This window comes from Leucoraja erinacea, chromosome 1, assembly GCF_028641065.1.
Source record: "Leucoraja erinacea ecotype New England chromosome 1, Leri_hhj_1, whole genome shotgun sequence".
Taxonomy (NCBI): Eukaryota; Metazoa; Chordata; class Chondrichthyes; order Rajiformes; family Rajidae; genus Leucoraja; species Leucoraja erinaceus.
The window spans coordinates 158,807,247-158,832,087 of record NC_073377.1 but is presented as its reverse complement, the minus strand read 5'-3'; the positions used below and the strand labels follow the sequence as shown (position 1 = coordinate 158,832,087).

Genomic DNA, 24,841 nt, shown 5'->3' with positions numbered 1-24,841 from the left:
GTTGAGGAGATGTGGAAGATGAGATGGGCTATGATGTTGGCACCAGAAGGTCAATGCTTTTCCAGCTCAGGAAGGAGGAGGCCAGGAGGAGTAGAAACACGTCTAATCTCTCAAGCCGTCCAAAAGCCCACACTTTCACCCGCCCAAAATCCTACCATCCAAACCACTTTCCTTTCCTCCCTATCGGCATATGTTTCCTCCCACAGAATGTAACGCCTGGCTATCTTGAAAGCACAGTCTATACTCAACAGTCATTGGCAACTGCAAAGTGTTGCTGAACTTCCCAACCAGCACCCTGCCAGTTTCTCAATCTCTCCAGCTGCCTGGAATGTACTAGAGTCAACAAAACATTAATTTTGTGTCAACTTGTTATATTCAGCGAGACCACTACCTTTCCAGTATGTCCAGGTTTTCCAACTGTTGACCATGTGCCCCTGCTCCCTCTGCATTTCTTTTTTAGTTCTAATTCAAAGGCTTCGCAGCAGTAGATGCATCACATAACCATCAATACCTACTTTATAACTTACACTTCACAACTTAACAACCAAACATAGACCCATGCAATTTTATTTCTGGAGCAGCATGCTTGGGAGTGGCTGTGCCCAAGGTGAAGTTCTGCGATTGACGGCAAGATTTGGTCGGGAGCCTTCGGCGAGGAGATTGAGCAGTAGGTAAAGGTACGATAGGGGAAGGTCTTTTAAGCATTCCTCAATCATCTTAAGTGCTCCTCCTGCAGGATGTTGGAGATCAGGGAATCTTCAGGTCTCTCTGGAGACTACACCTGTGGGAAGCTAGTCCAAAATGCTGGAGAAACTCAGCGGGCGAGGCAGCATCTATGGAGCGAAGGAATAGGTGATGTTTCAGGTCGAGACCCTTCTTCAGACCCGAAACGTCACCTATTCCTTCGCTCCATAGATGCTGCCTCCTCACCCGCTGAGTTTCTCCAGCATTATTGTCTACCTTCGATTTTTCCAGCATCTGCAGTTCTTTCTTAAACACCTGTGGGAAGTGAGTCCATCTGCAGCTCGTGATTGATTGCATGAAGAAAATGAGACTGGGGCTGGTGAACTCAGGATTATTTGGGTTACTGAGAGCATCATAATCAATCCCTCCATTGAGTCTGTCCAAAGCAAGCGTTGTCTGCGGAGGGCGCCAAGCATCGCCAAGGACTGCTCTCACCCCAACCATGGACTGTTTACCCTCCTACCATCCGGGAGGCGCTACAGGTCTCTCCGTTGCCGAACCAGCAGGTCGAGGAACAGCTTCTTCCCGGCGGCTGTCACTCTACTCAACAACGTACCTCGGTGACTGCCAATCACTACCCCTCCCCGGACACTTATTATTATTTATTCAAATCATGTGCTATGTCGCTCTTCCAGGGAGATGCTAAATGCATTTCGTTGTCTCTGTACTGTACACTGACAATGACAATTAAAATTGAATCTGAATCTGAATCTGAATCTGAATAAGAATTGCAATGAGGTGGACCCACCAAAGGTGCAGGCATTAAGAGGCTAGATGACCATCAGCAGAGGTAAAGAGAGTAGGCAGAGTGTACAGGAATCCTCTATAGCCATTCCCCTTCCAAACAAGTGTATGATTTACTTACTGTTGGGAGGAATGGCTGTTCAGGAGAAAGCACCAGCAGCAGCCACCAGATCTGTGTCACCAGACTGGCTCTGATGCACACTGGAGAAGGACACCCGCTATGTTGACAAGAGACTCGATAATTAGGGGGGTTAGACATGAGATTCTGTGGCTGCAAATAACCCGCTAGGATGGTGTGTGTCTCTCTCTGGTACCAGGGTCCGAGATATCTCAGAGAGGCCGCAGCACATTTTCAAGGGAGCGGGTGCACAGCAAGAAGTCATTGTACACATTAGCACAAGTGACAAAGTAGAAACAAGGATGAGATCCTGGGGGGTTAATATAGAGAGTTAGGCAAAAGGTTAAAAAGTAGAACCTCAAGGGTAGTAATCTCTGGATTGTTCCCAGTGCCACGTGCTGGTGAGGGGTAGGGACAGGAGGACGGGACAGATGAATGCGAGGCTGAAGACGAGGTGCAGGACAGTGATTCTGATTTTTGGATGATTGGGAACTCTTCTAGGGTAGATGTGACCTGTCCAAGAGTCACATGACTGGAGGTAGTGGAAACATATCCAGGCAGACAGATTTGCAAGTGTTATTTGGAAGGGTTTAAACTAGGTGACAGGGACTTGGTATCCAAAGCAGTAGCGATGTGGGTGGGAGGCTGGAACTCAGAACAGAAGTCAACCACAGCAGGTTCAGTGGACACAGCAGGGAGAGAGGAAAGACTGTTAGAATACATTGCATTTATTTCAATGCAAGCCTGACAGGTAAAGCAGATTAACTCAGGGCACGGATAGGTGCTGGGACTGGGATATTATAGGCATTGCAGAAACATGTCTGAGGGAGCAGCAGGATGGCAAGCTTAAAAGTTCCAGGGAACAAGTGCTACAGGTGGGATAGAAGTGGAGGAAAGAGGGAAAGAACGTCACGCCAGTAGTCCGAGATGAAGTTACTGAGCGATTGTCCATGGAGACTCTAGGCGTAGTGCTGACAATTAAGAAGGGGGTGACCATCTTGTTAGTATTGTATAAAGGGCCCCAAATAGTCAACATGGATTTAGAGGAGCAAATATGCAGAGATATTGCAGAAAGTTGCAAGAAGAATAGGATTGTCATAGTAGAGGATTTCAACTTTCCTAATATAGATGGGGGCTGCATAGCACCAAAGGTGTGGAATTTGTCAAATGTGTTCAGATAGTGTGATCCAGAAGATTAAGATGCATGGGATCAACAGGATTCAGAATCGACTAATCCATAGAAGACAGATAATAACGGTGGACTGGAGATCTGTGACAAGTGGGGTTTTGCAGGAATCTGTACAAGAGCCTCTGTTGTTCGTGATAAATATATATAAAGATCACTTGAAAGTAAATGCAGATGGGTTGGTTAGTACGTTTGCAGATGACATCAAAATAGGTGGAGTTGCATACAGCAAGGAAGGTTGTCAAAGGACACAACGCAATTTAGATCAGTGCCAGATATGGATAGAGAAATGGCAGACAGAGTTTAATCTGAGCAAGTGTGAGGTGCTGTACCTTGGGAGGTCACATTTAAGGGAAAATATACAGTGTATTCGTTATTTTTCTAGAGATGCACTGTGGAAATGGACACTATGGTCCACTGAGTCTGTACCGACCACTAGCGCTGTCCTACACACTAGGGTCAATTTTACAGAAGCCAATTAATCTACAAACCATCTTCGGAGTGTGGGAGGAAACCAGAAAACCTAGAGAAAATCCACATTGTCACAGGGAGAACGTACAAACTCTGTAAAGACAGCACCTGTAGTCAGGATCGAACCCGGGACCCTGGTGCTGTAAGGCAGCAATTCTGCCGCTTAGTGGTTTAACATCATTAATTTTGTTAGTTTAGAGATACAGTGTGGAAACAGGCTCTTTGGCCTACCGAGTCCGCACTGACTAGCGATCCCCACACATTAACACCATCCTACATGCACTAGGGTCAATTTAAACTTATATCAAGCCAATTAACCTTCATACCTGTACGTCTTTCAAGTGTGGGAGGAAACTGAAGATCTCAGAGCAAACCCACGCAGGTCACGGGGAGAACATACAAACTATGTACAGACAGCACCCGTAGTCGGGTCTTCGGCGCTGCATGTGCTGTAAAGGGCCTGTCCCACTTACGCAATTTTTTTTCGGCGACTTGCCAGCACCCGTCATAGTCGCAGCAGGTTGCCGAAAATTTTCGACATGTTGAAAATCCAGCGGCGACCAGAAAAAGGCATGACTCTTTGGGCGACTACTCACCACCAAACAGGCCTCAGCCCGCATGTGGTAAAGAAGGCATATGGTATGCTTGCCACATCACTTGGACGAACTTGGATTATTTTTTCTGGAGTGTCGAAGGTTGAGGGAATTGCAGTATATAAAATTATGAGAGGCATAGGGTAGGCAGTCAGAAACTCCCCCCCCCCCCCCCCCCCGAATTATACCAAATGGAGGACATAGCTTTAATATCAGATGGTGGGGGGAGAATATTTGAAGGAAATGTGCAGGTCAAGCTTTTTATTTTTATTTTTATTATATATACATAGAGAGTGGTGGGTGCTAGTGGAAGCAAATTCAATAGTGGCATTTTAGAGGCTTTTAGATCGCACCTGGATATCAATGCTGTTAAGGAATCTTGCCATTAACTGTGTGCTTTTCCTTTACAGTGAATCCCCTAAAGTGCAACACTTCATACTGAATCAGATTAAACTCCATCATCCATTTCCCTGCCCATGTCTGTTGCTGTATTCGCCACAAAAATCCCACATACTTGTGTGGCCTGAGGGATAAGGCTCGTTTCTACACATTCACATTTGACCCATCACCAACAATTAAACTGCAGGCCTAACACCTCAGAAAAGCTGCTAAATACTTCTTCCCTGCCTTTCCTGTTTCTAGATATATCACAGATTATAAAGTAATTTACAAGGTTGCAGTTTTTTGGCAATGATGCTGTAAAAATATTAAATTTATCTTCAGAGATGTTGGGCTGGGTAAGGCTGACTTGGCCTGTCTCTGACTGCAACCAGACATCTTCACCATACATGCACTGACTTGGACTGTATGCTTCTGACCCCTGTAGTCTGGAGTCTCTCCTATCTGTCTTTCTGCACTGTCATAGCAAGCACCAATGTGAGTCGCAGTCGGCGATTCAGCCCTTTGAGCCAGCACCACCATTTAATATGATCATGGCTGATCATCTAAAATCAGTACCCCGTTCCTGCATTTTTCCCCCCATATCCCTTGATTCCTTTAGCCCTAGCACTATACTTGATGAACTGTACACTGCAAGGGGCAGGATGCAAGCGGGTAAGATGATCTCTGACCCCCGTCACCCTGGACACAAACTCTTTGAAGCACTTCCCTCTGGAAGACGACTCTGTACTGTCAAAGCTGACATAAAAACAGCTTTTATCCACGAGTAGTGGCTCTACTCAATAGCCAAAAGTCTGTAGCCTCATTTTGCTCTGGTATTTTATTTCATACACATGTTTAAACTGTAATGTTTTATTAATAATGTTTAATGTTTTATGTGTCATTCTTAATTGTTACTGTATGTCGTGTTGTTACTTGCGAGCGGAGCACCAAGGCAAATTCCTTGTATGTGAACATACTTGGCCAATAAACTTATTCATTCATTCCAGGAGCCACTGTAAATCTAACTCTCTCTTGAAAACATCCAGTGAATCGGCCTCCACTGCCTTCTGCGGCAGAGAATTCCACAGATTCACAACTCTCTGGGTGAAAACGTTTTTTTCTCATGGCCTAAATGGCCTACCCCTTATTTTTAAACTGTGACCCCTGGTTCTACACTCCCCCAACATCGGGAACATTGTACCTGCATCTAACCCTGTCCAATCCTTTAAGAATTTTATGTTTCTATAAGATTCCCTCTCATCCTTCTAAATTCAAGTGAATGCAAGCCCAGTCAACCCATTATTTCATCATATGTCAGTCCCGCCATCCCGGGAATTAACTACGCTGCACTCCCTCAATAGCAATAATGGTCTTCCTCACCATTAGGCGACCAAAACTGCACACAATACTCCAGGTGCGGTCTCACCAGGGCCCTGTACAACTGCAGTAGGACCTCCTTGTTCCTAAACTCAAATCCCATATTCAAGTATAGTATCTTGTCCTCTGTCCAGGCAAATTAACCAAATCCATCAACGTCAGGTATCTCCCTGCATTATCTGCACCAAAACATCCCATATAAATCATCATTTTGTGATACAAGCTCCCTTTCTCTCTCCACAAGCATTCAACTGCTAGGTATGTCCTTCAGTCCTGCAACTTGTTCTCACATGTTGCTTTGTTTTTTCACTCTCTCACTCCTTAGCTTTTGTTCATTTTCTCACTCTCCATCTACTAGATGACCCCTGTAGCTTCACTGCCCACACTCAGAGATGTTCTCTTTGTTCTTTCTATCCTTCCCTCTCCTCACCTACTCTGTTACTTAAAACTAATTTGCTTTCTCTCCGTTCCAATTCTGATGAAGAATTTCTGATCTGAAATGTTAACTCGGTTTCACTTTTCACAGGTGCTGGCTGACCTGCTGAACATTTCTTACAGTCAGAAACAGAAGCCTTTGGTCCACTGAATCCACAGAGATAACCAACCACTTATTTTCCGTACACAAAAAAGCTGGAGAAACTCAGCGGGTGCAGCAGCATCTATGGAGTGAAGGAAAAAGGCAACGTTTCGGGCCGAAACCCTTCTTCAGACTGAAGAAGGGTTTCGGGCCGAAACGTTGCCTTTTTCCTTCGCTCCATAGATGCTGTACCTTCGATTTTCCAGCATCTGCAGTTCCTTCTTACACACTTATTTTCCGTTATTGTTATGCAAGTTTATAATTATTGCTGATTAGCATTTACAGCCCATTAAAACTGAACATTTAAATAAAATCACTGACATTTATTAAAATATAAAATTACACTGAAATTAATAGTCATACAGTGTGGAAACAGGCACTTTGGCCCAACTTGCCCACATTGGCCAACAATGTCCCAGGTAGACTAGTCCCACCTACATGTGTTTGGTCCATATCCCTCCAAACCGGTCCTATCCATGAACCCGTCTAATCTAATAGTTCAACACATTAAATAAAAGTAAAATAACTAGAAAATCTAACCTTAACATCTAATCCTTTGTCCAATGGCTTCATTAAAAATAATTCCTGAACCTCTGATCATAAATGTTGGCCATTATGCCAAACTCTTGCACTATATCCGCTGCAGCTCCTGGTAGCTAACCTTTTAAATTCACTTTTACATTCCCATACCGATCTTTCTGTCCTTGGTCACTGCCAGATTGAGGCAAACTGGAATAAACACACCTCATGTTCTACTTGAGGCCTAAATGTCTGAAGATTGAACTCTCCAATTTAAAGTAAACCAGCCCAGTTCTCTTCCCGCCCTTCACTCCTCCCCCTGATGCACACACATTTTTCCCAGCATCCCTGTGACACTGTTGTTATCCCGTCCTCCTTACGCTCATCTCCCACCCTTCCCAACTAGGATTTCCCACTCCCCTTTTTATCCTCCCATCCACTTCCACTCTTACTCCTCCTGCCGACTTTATATTTCACTGCTCTTCTTTCCTTATCTGACATCCCTTTTGTCTCCCTATCATCTCTAGACTTTGTCACTTACTCCACTCATCTGCTAATCTCTTTGACCTGCATCTACCTGTCACTCGCCAGATCTTATGCTGCCTCCAACCTATAGGGAAGCCTTCGCCCACTTACACCATCAATCGGATCTTTACTCTGGACCCAAACTGCCATCTATCCATACCCACATACCTTGCTGAGTTCCTCCACCATTTTTTTGTTTTTTTCCCTCAAGGTTCCAGCATTTGCCCTCTCATGCATCTTCAATTGACAAATCTCATTGACGAGTTTGTAATGTTAGTTCTGTTGCATTGTGTCACAGACATGCTAAAATTTCCCCATATTTAAATGGAGAATCTATCCTTAGATCCTCTGAAAGGTTGGGTAGTAAAGCACAATAATCTAAAACACCGAAGGAACTGGAGATGCACTGTTAGAGTTTCCAATAACGCAACGTGTAGTTGGTCTCTCACTCACAGCAGCTCAGGGGAAAAACGGTCTCTATTTGTGTAGATCATGCAATGCATAGGAAGTGATTAAATAACATGTAATTCAGCAATATCAATTGTTGTATGATTATCAAATGTTAAATGAATCAATCTCCAGGAAGAATGACTTTATCCATAATTCTACAACAATTTAGAGATATTTCTAGTCATGTCACATTTATTTATATAGCACATATAAAAAAACAACTCTCGTTGGTCATTTGTTATAAGAATAGTATAAACAAACAAATTACATACATATATACATATAGCCCTCGCTCAGTGGACGTCAGGAAAGGCTTGGGAGTACAGATAAGTTTTTAGTCTTGACTTAAAGGAGTCGATGGAGGGGACAGTTCTGATGGGAAGGGGGATGCTGTTCCACAGTCTAGGAGCTGCAACCGCAAAGGCGCGGTCGCCCCTAAGCTTATGCCTAGACTGTGGGATATTCAGCAGTCCCAAGTCGGCCGATCTGAGGGACCTGGAGGTGGAGTGGTGGGTGAGAAGACTTTTAATGTAGGAGGGGGCAAGCCCATTGAGGGCTTTGTTGACATAGAGGAGGGTCTTGAAATGTACACGGAACCGCACAGGGAGCCAGTGGTCAGGGTGATGTGGTCCCTTTTTTCGGGTGCCCGTCAGGAGTCGCGCTGCGGCGTTTTGGACCAGTTGCAGGCGGGACAGGGAAGATTGGCTGATGCCAGTGTAGAGAGAGTTGCAGTAATCTAGGCTTGAGGAGATAAATGTGTGGATGATCTTTTCGAGTGAGGGTCTTTTCTAGTGAGGGTTTGGCTCTTGCAACCGACACTTCCTTTTATATGGGTACTTCTCACAAAAAATTCAATGTGGGGCGGCCAAATTAAAGGGACTGCAATATGCCAACAGTGAAGGATGGCAGGCTTACCTCTGTGTATAAAAACGGGTGTTCCTCGATTGTCTGGTTCAAAGTCTAACTTTCCGACCTTCACATGCATAGTACATAGAACTGGAAAGGTCCTTACTGCATCATTAAAGTGTTTGCAAAGCTTGAACATAACCTTATTCTCTGCAATAAAGATGGTACGATCAAAAGTTTTGAAAGGAGATGTCATTGTTGCCTACCTGCTTTCCATCAAGTGTGTAGAGCCTTCTGACTGCACCAGAATCTAACTTTATGGCATCTGTAATGTCATTTAAAACCTGGTCGAATGAATGTGCCGTCTTCTTGTTCAGAAGTATCCTTACTGCTTTGCGTGGTTTTACACCACTACGGATAACCGTCACCAGTTTAGGCCTGACAAAATCCTTGGTGTCTTTTCCTTCACCCCTTATTGTCAGTGATGAGAGAGAGCGGGATGTTCCTGACTTGATGTTGACAGACCAGTTTGGATTAACATTCTTAGCATAGTCCACTTTACGGAATGGTTCATTGGATGCACAGACATAGCTTTCACCTGTTTGAAAAAGAGGAATGATTTTAATGACAATTTCAGTATTATTATAATTTTGATTCTATCAATAAATTATCCTTTGTGACACTCGACATTCCGTACAATAGAAAAAGTATATGTTTAGGAAACACAAGACACGAGAGAATGTTTGAAGATTTCATTGAATGCAGTGTACTTGTATGAATATGATCTTTTTACATTCTGAGCAATATATAGAAACATAGAAAATAGGTGCAGGAGTAGGCCATTCGGCCCTTCGAGCCTGCACCGCCATTCAATATGATCATGGCTGATCATCCAACTCAGTATCCTGTACCTGCCTTCTCTCCATACCCCCTGATCCCTTTAGCCACAAGGGCCACATCTAACTCCCTCTTAAATATAGCCAATGAACTGGCCTCAACTACCCTCTGTGGCAGAGAATTCCACAGATTCATCACTCTCTGTGTGAAAAATGTTTTTCTCATCTTACAATAGGTTGTTTTCGTAGAATCATTACAGCACGGGAGGAGGTAATTCAATCCATCTTATCCATGAAGACTCTCTACCGGAATAACTCTCTAGTTTCACCCACTACCCCTTTCTCCATGGGATTAAGTTTTCCTCCACTAAATATTTATCCAGTACCGTCTTAAAGAACACAATGGAACCTGTCTTTGATACCACTGCTGACAGTGCAATCCAGATTCCAACAATACACGGCAATCAATTGTGTAGAGAGGAACTGCAGATGATGATTTAAACCGAAGACAAGCACAAAAAGCTGGTATTATATAGTAACTCAGCAGGTCGGGTAGCATCTCTGGAGAAAATGAATACGTGACGTTTCAGGTCGAGACCCTTCTTTTGTTTTTCTTCATGTTCTCTCAATTCTCTTTCTTTTTATTTTATGCCCATGACATCTAGTCCTTGACCAATTTATCAAAGGAACAGTATGCCATTATCTATTCTCTGCAGACCCATCATCCTTTATATTCACCAAGTTTCCTTCTCCGCCTTTTCCGTACAGAAAACACTCTTAGCCCTTCTAATATAAATCTAGCCGAATAATCAATCCAGGAATCATTCTCATAAATCTTTATGGACCCTCTCTTGCCTTCCTATAATGTGGTGATTAGAACTGAATGCAACACTGCAGTTGAGGCCAGATTAGTGTTTTATTAAAGTTCACTTCCCTGTATTTAAACTCCATCTGTCTATTGATAAAACCCATAAATGAGAATGCCTTGAAAACCACTTCCTCAACCTGCTTTGCCACTTTCAGTTAATACTCAACACATATACTTGTATCCCTGTAGTTAGGGCAGTATCGCATATCCCAACCTGAAATGTCGCCTATCCATGTCCTCCAGAGGTGCCGCCTGACCCACTGAATTATTCCAGTAGTTTGTGTTTTACTCCTGAATCCTAAATTGCCCACCCTCTATCATCCTACTGAAATGCATCAGGTCATATTTCTATGCACACATTATAACTCAGCTCCCAAGTGTTTGCTCACTCCCCCAATCTGTTCATTCCACCAATCTATAATCTATCACTGTCCTTCCCACAGTTTGCCATAGTGCCTGGTTTTGTATCATCTACAATTTTATAAGTTGTGGCTTGCACGGACAAATCTAGATAATTAATGTCGATCAAAAGTATAGACATTCTGGAGGCAAATACCACTATTCACCTTCACCCACTCCGAGAAACAACCGTTTATCACAATCCTGTGTTTTCCGTCACTTGGCAAACTTCATATCTATGCTAGAAATTCCATGTAGTCCAACTTTGCTAAATTGCCTACTATGTGGCACTATATCCTATACTTCTGAAAACCCATGTACACTACTCTGATTGCATTATTCTCATTGAACCTAAATGTTACCTCATTTAAGTACAGCTAGTGCAAAAGAGAAAATAAACAGTGCTGAACATAGTGTTATAGTTATGGAGAATGCAGATTTTAAAAAATGTGCAAAGATCTCAATGAGATAGATTGGAAGATTGGGAATACATCCTTAACATATGAGATGTCTGGCCAAGAGTCTGAAACAGCTTAGCAGAAGTCATTCTTGAATCTGGTGTTAAGTGCTTTCAAGCTTTTGATTCTTTTACCTAACAGGAGAGGGGATGCAAATGGTCCTTGATAATATTGGCTGCTTTCCTGAGTGAAGTATAGATGGGTTGAATAGAGATGTGGAAGAGAGAGTCCACAACTCTGCAGTTTCTTGCAATCTTGGGCAGAGCAGTTGCCAAATCAAGCTGTGCATCCCAATCCGATGGTTTTTAGGGTGCACCTGTAGAAATTGGTAAGTCATTGGGGAATGTCAGCCTTCAGAGAAAGTAGTATTGGTGTGCTTTCTTGACCTTATCATTTCTGGGTTTATTGAATGACTATCTTTAAGTTCTAAAAGAATAGTTCCATATTGAGACGAGGTATTCTTCAAACTAGAAATCAAGCAGAAATGTTCAAGTGACTCGGGCAGATGACACATGAAAGCTGACAATTCAAAAATATTCTTGCTATCTGAAAGCAATTCATTAGGCGTGTTATATAATTTAACCAGGTGTTATAACATATTTGTCCTATTTTCCCAAGGAAACAAATGACTGCTGTATCATTGCCGTCCACTTTGCCTGTCTCCTTTAATTGTTATTAATGAACTACTCAAACCTTAACCAGTTTTGCTTCTACACAAGCTCGCTGCTAAAGTGCAACACCCTCTTTGCTCAGTGCTATCGCTTTTACAGTGTCAGGAATTGTTATGCTTAGAACTATCTGCAAGAAGTTTGAATGGCTATTCATAGAAACATAGAAAATAGGTGCAGCAGTAGGCCATTCGGCCCTGCACCGCCATTCAATATGATCATGATTGATCATCCAACTCAGTATCCTGTACCTGGCTTCTCTCCATACCCCTGATCCCTTTAGCCACAAGGGCCACATCTAACTCCCTCTTAAATATAGCCAATTAACTCGCCTCAACTACCTTCTGTGGCAGAGAATTCCAGAGATTCACCACTCTCTGGGTGAAAAATGTTTTCCTCATCTCGGTCCTAAAGGATTTCCCCCTTATCCTTAAACTGTGACCCCTTGTCCTGGACTTCCCCAACATCGGGAACAATCTTCCTGCATCTAGCCTGTCCAACCCCTTAAGAATTTTGTAAGTTTTTATAAGATCCCCCCTCAATCTTCTAAATTCTAGCGAGTACAAGCTGAGTCAATCCAGTCTCTCTTCATATGAAAGTCCTGACATTCCAGGAATCAGTCTGGTGAACCTTCTCTGTACTCCCTCTATGGCAAGAATGTCTTTCCTCAGATTAGGAGACCAAAACTGTACGCAATACTCCAGATGTGGTCTCACCAAGACCCTGTACAACTCCAGTAGAACCTCCCTGCTCCTATACTCAAATCCTTTTGCTATGAATGCTAACATACCATTCGCTTTCTTCACTGCCTGCTGCACCTGCATGCCTACTTTTAATGACTGGTGTACCATGACACCCAGGTCTCGTTGCATCTCCCCTTTTCCTAATCGGCCACCATTCAGAAAATAATCTACTTTCCTGTTTTTGTCACCAAAGTGGATAACCTCACATCTATCCACATTATACTGCATCTGCCATGCATTTGCCCACTCACCCAGCCTATCCAAGTCACCTTGCAGCCTCCTAGACCCCAGCTTTGTGTCATCCGCAAACTTGGAAATGTTGCATTCAATACCCTCGTCCAAATCATTAATATATATTGTAAATAGCTGGGGTCCCAGCACTGAGCCTTGCAGTACCCCACTAGTCACTGTCTGCCACTGTGAAAAGGACCCGTTTACTCCTACTCTTTGCTTCCTATCTGCCAGCCAGATCTCTATCCACATCAATACTGAACCCCCAATACCATGTGCTTTCAGTTTGTATACTAATCTTTTATGTGGGACATTGTCGAAAGCCTTCTGAAAGTCCAGATATAACACATCCACTGGTTCTACTTCCTGTACATGGAAAATGGAATCCTGATCTGACTTGCTAGAAAGCTGAATTTTATTTTTGACCTGTTTTTCGACAGCCATATTGAAACAATATATTTTCATCCATAGATTATCCATTTAATTTTATAACCTGCCATCTTGGTCCACCCTTTTCCAGAGAAACGCCTCAGCATGCTCAATATTTCCTGATGGATTAATTGGATCAGACGTTAATTGCCTCAACTAGAAGAAGCCATGAGAGAGTAATCAAAGGACGGCACAGTGACGCAGAGGTAGAGTTGCTGCCTTACGGTGCCAGAGTCCCAGGTTCGATCCTGACTACAGGTGCGGTCTGTACAGAGTTTGCACATTCTCCCTGTGACCACTTGGGTTTTCTCCAGGTGCTCCAGTTTCCTCCCACATTCCAAAGACATGCAAGTTTGTAGGTTAATTGGCTTCTGTAAATTGTCCCTAGTGTAGAACAGAACTAATATATAGGTTGTAATGAGGTGACGCGAACACATATAAAGATACAACACATGTTTATTAAATCTATTTACAGCCAGGATCTGCAGACATTACATTTCCTAGCTGCTACTCATACTAACTAGCGTAGGCAAGCTCTTGCTAATATAAAGCACATACTAGGCGGAGTCACTACTAACAAGCACTATAATTGGCTAGGTACACAAAAAAGCTGGAGAAACTCAGCGGGTGCAGCAGCATCTATGGAGCGAAGGAAATAGGCAACGTTTCAGGCCAAAACCCTTCTTCAGACTATAATTGGCTAGTATGAAATAGTCAATCTACATGGATGACCACTGGTCGACACAAAAATCAGTGGGCCGAAGGGCCTGTTTCCACGATGTACCTCTAAAAACAAAATTAAAAATTTGATTTGTTTACCTACAGTGATTGTGCTTTTTTCCCCCCCAATGTTAGCCCGCTCTGTGCATCATCTCAGGGTAGATGCACGAAGGAAATGGGGATAAGTTTTAAATACTGAGATGTCATCAAAATTCAACCTGAAACATCAACCCTATGCCTGAGTGAAAGTTGGTGGCATGAGGGGGATAGAGGGTGAGACCATCAGATATTCCCATCAGAGGAAATCAGATGTGAACCAGTTTCAGGACCAGAATAGATTCCATGAATAGGTTTCTAATTTATCCCTCTGGTTTTCTTGGGGGCCTAAAGCACATGTTTGAGCCTCACAGGGAAGCATTTGGTGTCACACGTTACACGTGACTTAAGGAAGGCAACGTGAACTTTCTATCTTCTGAACAGCTGCTTTGGCTTCACTCGCACCCAATCCCAACTATCCTCTATCAAATGACCCCATACCCAACCCCACTGCCTTCTAAACCTCCACTAGATTTTCTCCAAAAGTACAAAATCCTTTCAGTTGTGTGAAAATCAGAACTGTACGATGCAGGCAGAATACCATGTAAATTTAAGAATTAGGGGCAAGCCATTTAGAACGGAGATGAGGAAACACTTTTTCTCACAGAGTTGCGAGTCTGTGGAATTCTCCGCCTCAGAGGGCGGTGGAAGTCGGTTCTCTGGATACTTTCAAGAGAGAGCTAGATAGGGCTCTTAAAGATAGTGGAGTCGGGGGATGTGGGGAGAAGGCAGGAACGGGGTACTGATTGGGGATGATCAGCCATGATCCATTGAATGGCGGTGCTGGCTCGAAGGGCCGAATGGCCTACTCCTGCACCTATTGTCTATAAATTTAATTACCTTTTGATCTTGTATTGTTACTGATAGAAATAAACGCCATTATGTTATTGGCACTTCTGTGCGCTATTACCTTGTATAGTTACCGCTCAGTAATTTGGGGATTAAATCTATTGTTATTCCAATTTTTCACTGTTCCTCTCTATTTAGTATCTCATTGGTCATTGTTTTCCCATGCCAGTAAGATCACCTAGTTTTAATTTGCTATCTACCCACCCACATCACCAATCCATCTTCCATGTTATTAGCAAGATGCCCAATTTGATTTCAGCAGAAGATTGACCTCAGGACTATTTCAACAAAGGGTCAACATTGGAAGGAAAAATGTTATTCACACAATATACCGTCATCTTGCTTATGTAAACTGCACACATACTCCAGAGCATATCACTATCACTCATTAGGGTCTGAAAAAGGATCTTGACCAGAAATGTCACACATTCCTTCTCTCCAGAGATGCTGACTGTCCCGCTGAGTTGCTCCAGCATTTTATGTCCATCTTTGGTTTACACTAGCATCTGCAGTTCCTTCCAAAACATCAATCTCTAGATATAATCTAAGTTTACAACTTCCACAACTTTTTTCATGATTGACAAGACCAGTCATGCACAGCACATACCAAGAATTGTTGTGTGGAATTCAGTGATGGTAAAATACTGGCAGCGTTAATAGCCAGGCTGCTTTTAATAGAAATAGCTACATAACTGAAATGTGTTCAGAACTTTCTTTCAGTGAAAATTTAGTAAATGCCTCAAGGCCACTTGCAATAAATACATTTCACTTCCCTGGCATTAACTGTACCACGGAGTCTCGCCAGCATGCTTTATCTCTCGAGAGTGGGTAAGTAAAGAGCTATCATTGAATCATGAATGCAAGTCCATTTTATTTGAAATTATTGAAATTACATACACTGGTATGCTTATGCATTGGTACGTGCATATTGGTGGGTCTTTGCAAACTGCTGGTCACAACATTAGACGGGGCTAAATTTGGTTAACCGTCTTGCCTTTAACTTCAAACATCCCTACAAACCCGCTAACAGACCAACTTCTCACCCAATCTTTGGCCAATCCTCAATACCCTCCCCCATCCCTATTCCTACAATCGTTGTAGGAATATGTCAAGATGTCATATGTCTCACTATGTCAGGCTTCAGACCTTCACTCCCTATCTGATGCCAGAATAGCAGTGGGAGCTTTTATTTATCCATCCTTCCCACCTCTGCAGGACTCCAGATTTCATGTTCATACTCCTGATGACTCTCGGTATGTGGAGCGACAAGAACATCTGGGAATGAGGAAATGTTGGTTGTGCGAGGACAGGGGGGGGGGGGGGGGGGGGGGGCAGAGTAGGCAAGCAGACAAATGAATGACAGGGTGGATGATGAGAGCGGAAGAGGGTGGATGGAAACCGATCCTTAGATGGTGTGAAAGATGGAGAGCTGAGCACAGAGAAAGTGACAATGGAGAGGTTTGAGAGGGGTGGGAGAAGAGGGAAGGAAAAGTTGGATGAAACTCAGGGAAAGGGGAGAGATGAAGATGTATGGTGGAGATTTGTATTGTATTGTATTTTAATGAGCACACAGCCAGGCTGGTGGAATTTTGGGTTGTCAGCAGCGATACAATAATAAAGAACACTCAACCACAATTAAAAAAATGTAACACAAACATCCACCACAGCATTCATCACTGTGGTGGAAGGCACAAAAATTTGGCCTGTCCTCCTCCATTTCCCCCCCGTGGACAGGACCAGAGTCCAGAGTCAGTCCAGGATCGGCTCTTCCTCACCGGAGACCGCGGCTTTAAGTTGTTGTAGGCCGCAGGCCGGTGGTCGAGATTTAAAGTCTCCGCCGCAGCCAGAAGCACCCTAGACTGCAGGGCCGGCGGTCGAAGCTCCCCTCCAGGGGTGTTTGTAAGTCCATGCCGGCCCCGCGGTAGAAGTTGGCCGCGGGCCGGCAGTGATGGCTTCTTCTTCCCCCGGGTCCCCCACGAGGGATCCCGGGCTGTAGACGCCGCACCAGCTGGAGCTCTGCAGACCGTGACTTCAGGCTGCGACTTCAGGCTGCCAGGCTGCCCCGGGCCAGCGAAACGGAGCGCTCCCCTCCAGCGAGCCCCAGCGAGGGCTCACCCGCTCCACGCCGAGAGTCCACGCTGCGCCCGCCGCTGAAGCCCCGGGCGCGTCTCCGGGAAAGGCCGCGCCGATCCTTGATGTTAGGCCACGGGGGAGGCGACCTGGAAAAAAGTCGCCTCTCCATGGACCGAGGCGGTTTCCCCGGTTTCCCCCTTACCCCCCCCCCACACCACCCCCCACACAAAACACGCAAAGAAACACAAAATACATACTTTAAAAAATAAGAAAACGTTGGAAAAAAAACTGAGGTGTTGCTGACATGGCTGCTGCCAGAGCAGCGCCCCCTATACACGTGGAAGAAAATGAGCTCTGGGCATCACTCTTGCACGCTTATTCCCCTGCCCACGCCCAGCCATCTCATATGGCCCCTCATGAAAGAAACATGTTCCATCAGCTGGTCTTTGAAATAGAGCATTAAATGAAGTTAACTCTTGAAAGGAGATGTTCAGACCTCCATTTTGCTACTGTAGTTTGCAAATTGAATGAATTTGCAAATATCTCCAATTCCAACCTAGAAAGAGCTGAGCACAAATATAAAGATACATAGTCATGGTCTTCTTGGCCGTTACTGGCACTGGCAGTCCAGTATGAAGTTGTAGCTACAGTTGAACGTCCAGAAGCAGAAAAGACTGCAAAATGTTGTGACCACTGCCCAGTCCATCACTGGCTCTGACCTCCCCACCATCGAATGGATTTATCGGACTCGCTGCCTCAATAAGGCAGCCAACATCACCAGAGACCCACACCATCCTGGCCACACACTCATTTCACCACTGCCATGGAGAAGAAGGTACAGGAGCCTGAAAACTGTAACGTCCAGGTTCAGGAACAGCTTCTTCCCTTCAGCCATCAGGCAATTGAACACGACAACAAACAAAGCCCTGAACTACAACACACTATTATTATTGCACTATAATTGTTTATTTATTGAGTATGTGTGCATCTGTATACACACACACTGAACTTTTTTCTTCTCTCGTTTATGTACTATGTTTTCATATTCTGTGATGCTGCAGCAAGTAAGAATTTCATTGTTCTATCTGGGACATATATGACAATAAAACACTCTTGAACTCTTGAAAGGCTTTATGGAAGTGCAATGTCTCTCAAAATGTAATCCACTGAGGCTCAGATTGGCAATTTTACTTCAGAGTCACGTGAGTGACTACGTGAAGTACCCCGCCAGGACGCATGCGTGTCATATCGCTACACGCATTGCGAAACGTCAGGCGCGGTGGAACGATGTTCCCCCGCAGCGGCAGTTTAAAAGCCGGAACCCGCAGGTAAGATTTACTCTGCGGTCTTTTTTCTGTTTCCTATACCAACTTACAGGTGGGGAACATGGACAAATCGAAGAAGACGAGGGCTGCGACAAAGCTGGGGAGGGAGGACCACGGAGTAGCGGGCAACCAGCAGCAGCATCTAGATCGCCGATAGTGGGATCAGCTGTGCCCGATGTCGCCTCCGCACTGGCCAGATCCACGCGGCCGGGCGGTAAGGCAAGACAAAAAACAAACAAGGTCGTGGACTCAGAGAAGTCCGACTTTGAACAACCGCGGGCGGCCAGCGACCGTGAGCGCTGGAGCCGGATGGAGCGGTGTGTGGAGCATTTGCTCCAACGTGACAGGCTCCGGGAGATGGAGTCGGGTCACAGTGGGCTCTATGGCAAACCCACAGCAGTACCTCTTGAAGGGCTGCACAGTGCTTCTACCCCATCAGAGGGGAGCACTGCGGGTTAGTTCTGGGCTGACCTGGAAGAGAGGTCCGCAGAAGAAAAGTCAAGTGTGCAGGGGGTGCAGGAACGAGAAAACCTACTGGACACGGTGTCCAACTTTATACAGCCAGACCAGACTGGCCAAAACCTGGAGCAAAAGCTAGCTGCCAGTATAGACTATATGTCTCTCAACCAGTTACAAGAACAGGCTGTACTGGACACCACATCAAGACACCTGGCACCTGGCAACTGCATATCCCTGAATGTTCCAGTAGTAAACACCTGTATATGGAAACACATTGGAATAGGAGTCAGAAGTATGGATGTCAAACTACAAAAAGTATTGAAATTCCTAACAGCAGGGATAAATGCATTTGCCCGCACAGTGGATGACAAGGACATGTCCCAGGACCAACAAGACGCACTGGCACTACTTTGTAATACTCAATATGAGATAAATAACATCAGGAAGAGTGCCATCCAACCCACATTGAATCTAAAATTCACGGGTCTGTGCAAACCTGGGAACATAAAACCACCGATGCTGCTATTTGGAGGCAACCTATCGAAGCGAGTCAAGGAGCTTGATGAGGAAGCAAAAACCCTGGGACTAATAAAAGGGACTCCAACAAAAACCCACTACAGCCATAGACAGCACCCCTACGCACCCACCAGTAGAGCAAGACTGACTGGTGAAAGCTCGAAGGCCCGGTACACTAAACATGAGTCTTTTTTAGGCCATGGCCCAGGCCGGCCTTCTTGGAAGATACGCGGACCTCCAACGCAAACCAAACCACAAATTCAGACACCAGCGCATCAACATCAGCGAAGAACTGGTAACTATGGAGGTAGGTGGGTCTGGTTCCCTACAAAATACAGGGAGCATGGAGGTTGGGGGGAGATTACACTCCTTTTTTAATGCATGGAGCATGTTAACCACCGATATTTACATTTTAAGCAGTATCCAGGGATATACGATAGAATTTATACACAAGTACAGCCCTCCAGTTCAACATATACCGAACCGAATGTTCGTACTTTCTGGTAAAGAAAAACCAGAGGCACAAGCTGAACTGGAGTGGCTTTACGCAAAAGGTGTAATTGAAAAAACCCAACACGAACCACTAGAATTCGTGTCCAATATATTTACCAAAAACAAAAAAGATGGTGATTGTTGCATCATCATAGATCTGACCAAATTGAATACATTTGTACAATATATTCATTTCAAAATGGAAACCTTTGTTACTGCTAAACAACTAATTTCCAAAGGTTACTTCATGGCCAGCATCGATTTAAAAGATGCTTACTATTCAGTGCCTATACGAGGTGACCACAGATGTTACTTAAAATTCAACTGGATGGGACAGCTCTGGCAGTATAAAGCACTACCAAATGGGTTATCATCAGCCCCCAGGCTGTTCACAAAATTTTTGAAACCAGACCTAGCGTTTCTACGGAAACGAAAACACATGGTCATGGCATATCTAGATGACATACTTATTGTGGGCAAAACTTTGGAATTGGCCAAACAAACTTTAACAGCCACAAAACAGTTATTTGAAAAAACTGGGGTTTATTATCCATCCAGTTAAGTCTAAATTAACGCCTTCCACTACTATGGACTATTTGGGGTTCACCATTGACTCTGTTCACATGTCGGTGACTTTGCCTAAGGGAAAGGCAACAGAATTAATAGAGGCTTGCAATAACCTCATTGACATCAGCAAACCATCCATCGGATTGGTAGCAAAAGTAATTTGCAAAATGGTGGCTGCTTTTCCAGCCACACAATTTGGACCTTTACATTACCAAAACTTACAGAGAGCAAAAATACAAGCACTCAAAATCAATGCAGGTCACTTTGACAGCCCAATGAAGTTACCAATCAAAGCTAAAATGGAACTAAAATGATGGACAGATAACATCTGGCTTTGTTCCAATCCAATCATTGTCAGTAACCCTTCTATGGTACTACAAACTGATGCCAGTGCACTTGGGTGGGGTGCCACCAATTCCATCACCAGCTGTGGAGGTAGATGGACTGCTCAGGAGGCATAATTATTACTCACACTGGGCATAAACTACCTAGAAATGTTGGGTGCATTCCATGGCCTAAAGTCATATTGTACTGGGTCATATCACCAGCATGTTAGACTACAGAGAGACAATACCACGTGGTAGCATACATCAACCACACGGGTGGAAACAAATCAACATCATGTGACAATCTGGCTAATACAATTTGGCAATGGTGTATCCAGAGAGATATTTGGATATCAGTTACTTACCCACCAGGAAGACTAAATTTAGTAGCTGACACCAGGTCACGCAAATTTAATGAAAACATCGAATGGATGTTGAATGAAAAAGTATTTGCTGATATTACAGCACGATATGGAACACCAGATATCGATCTATTCGCATCCAGACTTAATCACCAGTTATCAAATTATGTTTCATGGGAACCAGACCCTGGGGCAGCGGCGACAGATGCATTTTCGCTGCATTGGGAGAAATGTTTTATTTACGCATCTCCTCCTTTCTGCCTCATCAGTCGGGTATTAAGGAAAATACAGCAAGACTCTGCGTCTGGTATTTTGGTAGTACCCGATTGGCCTACTCAACCATGGTTCCCAGTGGTACTAAACATGGTATTAGAACCATGTATCACCATCCCACATAGACCAGATTTATTGCTTCATCCCGTAACAAGGGATAGCCACCCATGCCATAAACATTTGAATTTACTAATTTGTAGAGTTTAAAAACACCACTACTACAACTGGGACTGAAGGACCGAACAGTGAACATGATCTCGGCGGCCCAAAGACAGTCCAACAAAAACCAGTATCTGGTCTATATCAGGAAGTGGGAGATGTTCACTGCCACAAAAACAACATCACCTACAGAGATATGAACATCCCGTCTGTTCTGGAATATCTGGCAGGCCTCCACTATGATGAGGGGCTCAGTTATAGTGCCATCAACTGCGCCAGAAGTGCCCTATCAACTTACCTATGGCAAGGGACAGAGCGTCACTCTGTTGGGACTCACCCACTGGTAACAAAACTTATGAGGGGAATTTTTAATACCAATCCCCCAAGAACCAGGTACTCCCAAATATGGGATGTAAGTATTGTCCTGAAGATGCTCAGGAATTGGTCTCCAGCAACAGCTCTGTCCCTACACAGACTGACATTAAAAACAGTCATGCTAATGGCATTAGTCACGGCACAAAAGGGTACAGTCATTACATAAATTAAGACTGGACAACATGACTGCTACATCTGAAAATATCACTTTTCATATTTATGAATTAGTAAAGCAGAACAGACAGGGATCAGCAGGCCTCAACATAGAATTTAGGTCATACCCAACAGATGACCGTCTCTGTATAGTAAGACATCTGTCATTATACATGGAGAAAACGAAAATCATCAGAGGCAATGAGAAGGCACTCTTAGTCAGCCATAAGCAACCACACAAAAGAGTGACGGTCCAGACCATCTCAAGATGGCTAAAACAGGTGCTAACTCAGGCTGGGGTGGATACTAATATTTTTAAATCTCATTCCACCAGGGCTGCAGCTACATCGGCAGCAATACAGTTGGATGTACCAATGGACCAAATCCTCAAGGCAGCAGGATGGTCAGGGGAAAAAACATTCCAACTGTTTTACAATAAACCAGTCATGAAAACTGGAACGTTTGCAGAAACAATTTTAAGTTCTGTAATTTAATTTACCCCATAAATAGGGGTTATAATTTTGTGTTAATAAATTTTATGAATTTCAATGTCGAATTCATGTCCAAATTATGTTGACACAATTCCTCCCACAGTTATCAAGGCAGATGTGATGCATGGACTCGTTTCCACGGCATGAAATCACAGAGCTTTAAAATCTTCACGTAGTTACTCACGTGACTCCGAAGTAAAATAGTAAGATTAAACGAGAACTTACCAGTTTGAAGTTTGGTCGTTACTTTATGAGGAGTAATGTTGAGGGATTACATGCCCTCCGCTCCCACCCTTGATCATATACCGAACTGGTATCTCTTCTCTAATCTTACTATGTTTAGTCATTACAGTTATCTGTGATTTCACACCGCTGCTTTGAAGAATGACACGCATGCGTCCTGGTGGGGGTTCTTCACGTAATCCCTCAACATTACTCCTCATAAAATAACGATCAAACTTCAAACTGGTAAGTTCTCGTTTAATCTTACTACTTATCATTCTGGACAATATGGCCTTCAGCTGAGGGGCCTTTTCTCACATCTCTCATTTTGTTCTCTGCATATTACCTCATTTTATCAGTCAGCTGAAACCATGAAGCTAGCAAAATGTCCATGTCAAAAGACTTCTTGCAAGCATCTATGACTTGAATCAGCCTAATGTACCATGGCATACAAACAGTAAAAACAAACCAAATAGCAACTATCGTGCAGTTGACAATTCCTCTAAACAGTACTAGTAGGGTTCCTTCAGTTGCTGAATGTGCAGATGGACCCACACTTCTCATTTCAACTGATAAAACGCAAAAGGTACAGCATGTGAAGAAAATATTATCCTGTCAGCAGCCAGAGTGCCACATTTTTATGCAAAACATCTTCAGGAAAAGATAGTTTAGAGAGACAACAACGAACGGCACTTTATGATTCATAGGTACACCAAGTACTGGGCAGGAATCAGTAAACAAATGTGCTTATCTGGGAAGGTGTTTATCCCCCTCCTATACAATTTTGAAAATTTACATTAATCTAATACAGGAAAATGTAGGTAAATACCGAAAGATCTCGGGTGGTAATTAAAGAAAAAGGAAACAAAATAGGGTTGTTATTTGGTGTGAACAAGACTGTGGTTATTGAAGGAAAATACTGGGGTGAATAAGGACTATAAAGCTATCTGGGATTTTGGTAAAGAATGGATTAGATCTCTGATACGTACCAACAAAATTGAATCTTGATAACAGTGAAATATGAAAACTAACACCAAGTAAGGTTAAAGGCTAAGGCCAAGGTAAGTACTGATCCTGTGAGAAACAAGGTTTGCATGGAGCCGACATTCACAAGAGATCTCTACAACTGTAGAAACTCTTCCCCACCCCCCAGTAATTCCAATCAGACTTCTGAGACACAATGGAGTAGGTCTTTGAGAGCACAGAGGGACATTAATTCTATTTATCCATCTTCTAATGGCAAATTAAGAGCAATGTATCGAAAGACTTGGAAGAAGACACCTGCGCAACCTTTTAGATGATAAATATTGCATGCCAATAGGGAGTTGAGAAGGAGAATTAACTGAAAGTGAAGTCATTTCCATCTGTTCGGTGGACAACTTATAAATTAATGCCACTCATTTCTATTGGATGTTACGACTTTCAGTTTGGGAGTAAGAATACAGTTAATATTCAGTTAATGATAAGCAAGTCACTGTTCAAAATGCAATAAGTACCTAAACTAATTTAAATCATATCACTTCAAAGGTGTAACTGGACAAAAAAAATAAATCTTATTTTTGTTCACAATATTCCATCGATCCCACAAATTGGTTAACTTTAATGTAAAATTAACTGAACAAATGCTTATCTGGCAGCAGCTGGTTGACGCTTTACAGATAAATATAACCCTCTTCAGGCTGAAGACCTCAGCTCTGTTCAATTTTACTAATTGCAAATGTCAAGGCTCCAGTGTCATAGCAACAATTGCAGCACACTTATTCATAGATTAACATCTTTTAAAGGTGCTGCCTGCTGCGAAATACAACACATTTATTTTCAAACAGGCTAACTCCTTGGTCTTCTTTTTTTATTCTGCAAATTTAACCTTCATAAAAATAAATACAGAGCAAAATTTGCTTACTTTTATTTGCAGTTACAAATTTTTGAATTATCACCTGTTACTTAAAGAACTTGGCATTTCATATTCACAGTTTTAAATTGGGTTTTAACTCAGCAGGAACATTTATGAGTCATAATCATTGCTAGTTCTAAGAACTAAGGACTTTTGCAGGTTGTCCTTTAATGCAGCACAGTGATTGCTGCATTTTTGGATGTTTATAATTTAAGCCCTGTTCCTGTTTAGGTATATGCTGTACAAAGTATACCACATTATTTATAGAGGAAGAAAAGTCCCTTCTTTCCAAACCATCCATCATTTTTCAAACAAAAACGATTAGA

At 43.3% G+C, this 24,841-nt stretch overlaps 1 protein-coding gene across 8 annotated transcripts in view; it reads right to left on the bottom strand.

Moving 5' to 3' along the window:
- Positions 1-24,841, bottom strand: part of dclk2a (doublecortin-like kinase 2a) — a 313,388-nt gene that overhangs the window by 249,733 nt on the left and 38,814 nt on the right. For all 8 annotated transcript variants that reach the window (XM_055646576.1, XM_055646603.1, XM_055646586.1 and 5 more), the window contains exon 2: positions 8,798-9,129. In XM_055646576.1, coding sequence (XP_055502551.1) covers positions 8,798-9,129 — 332 coding nt within the window. The remainder of the gene's footprint in view (positions 1-8,797; positions 9,130-24,841) is intronic.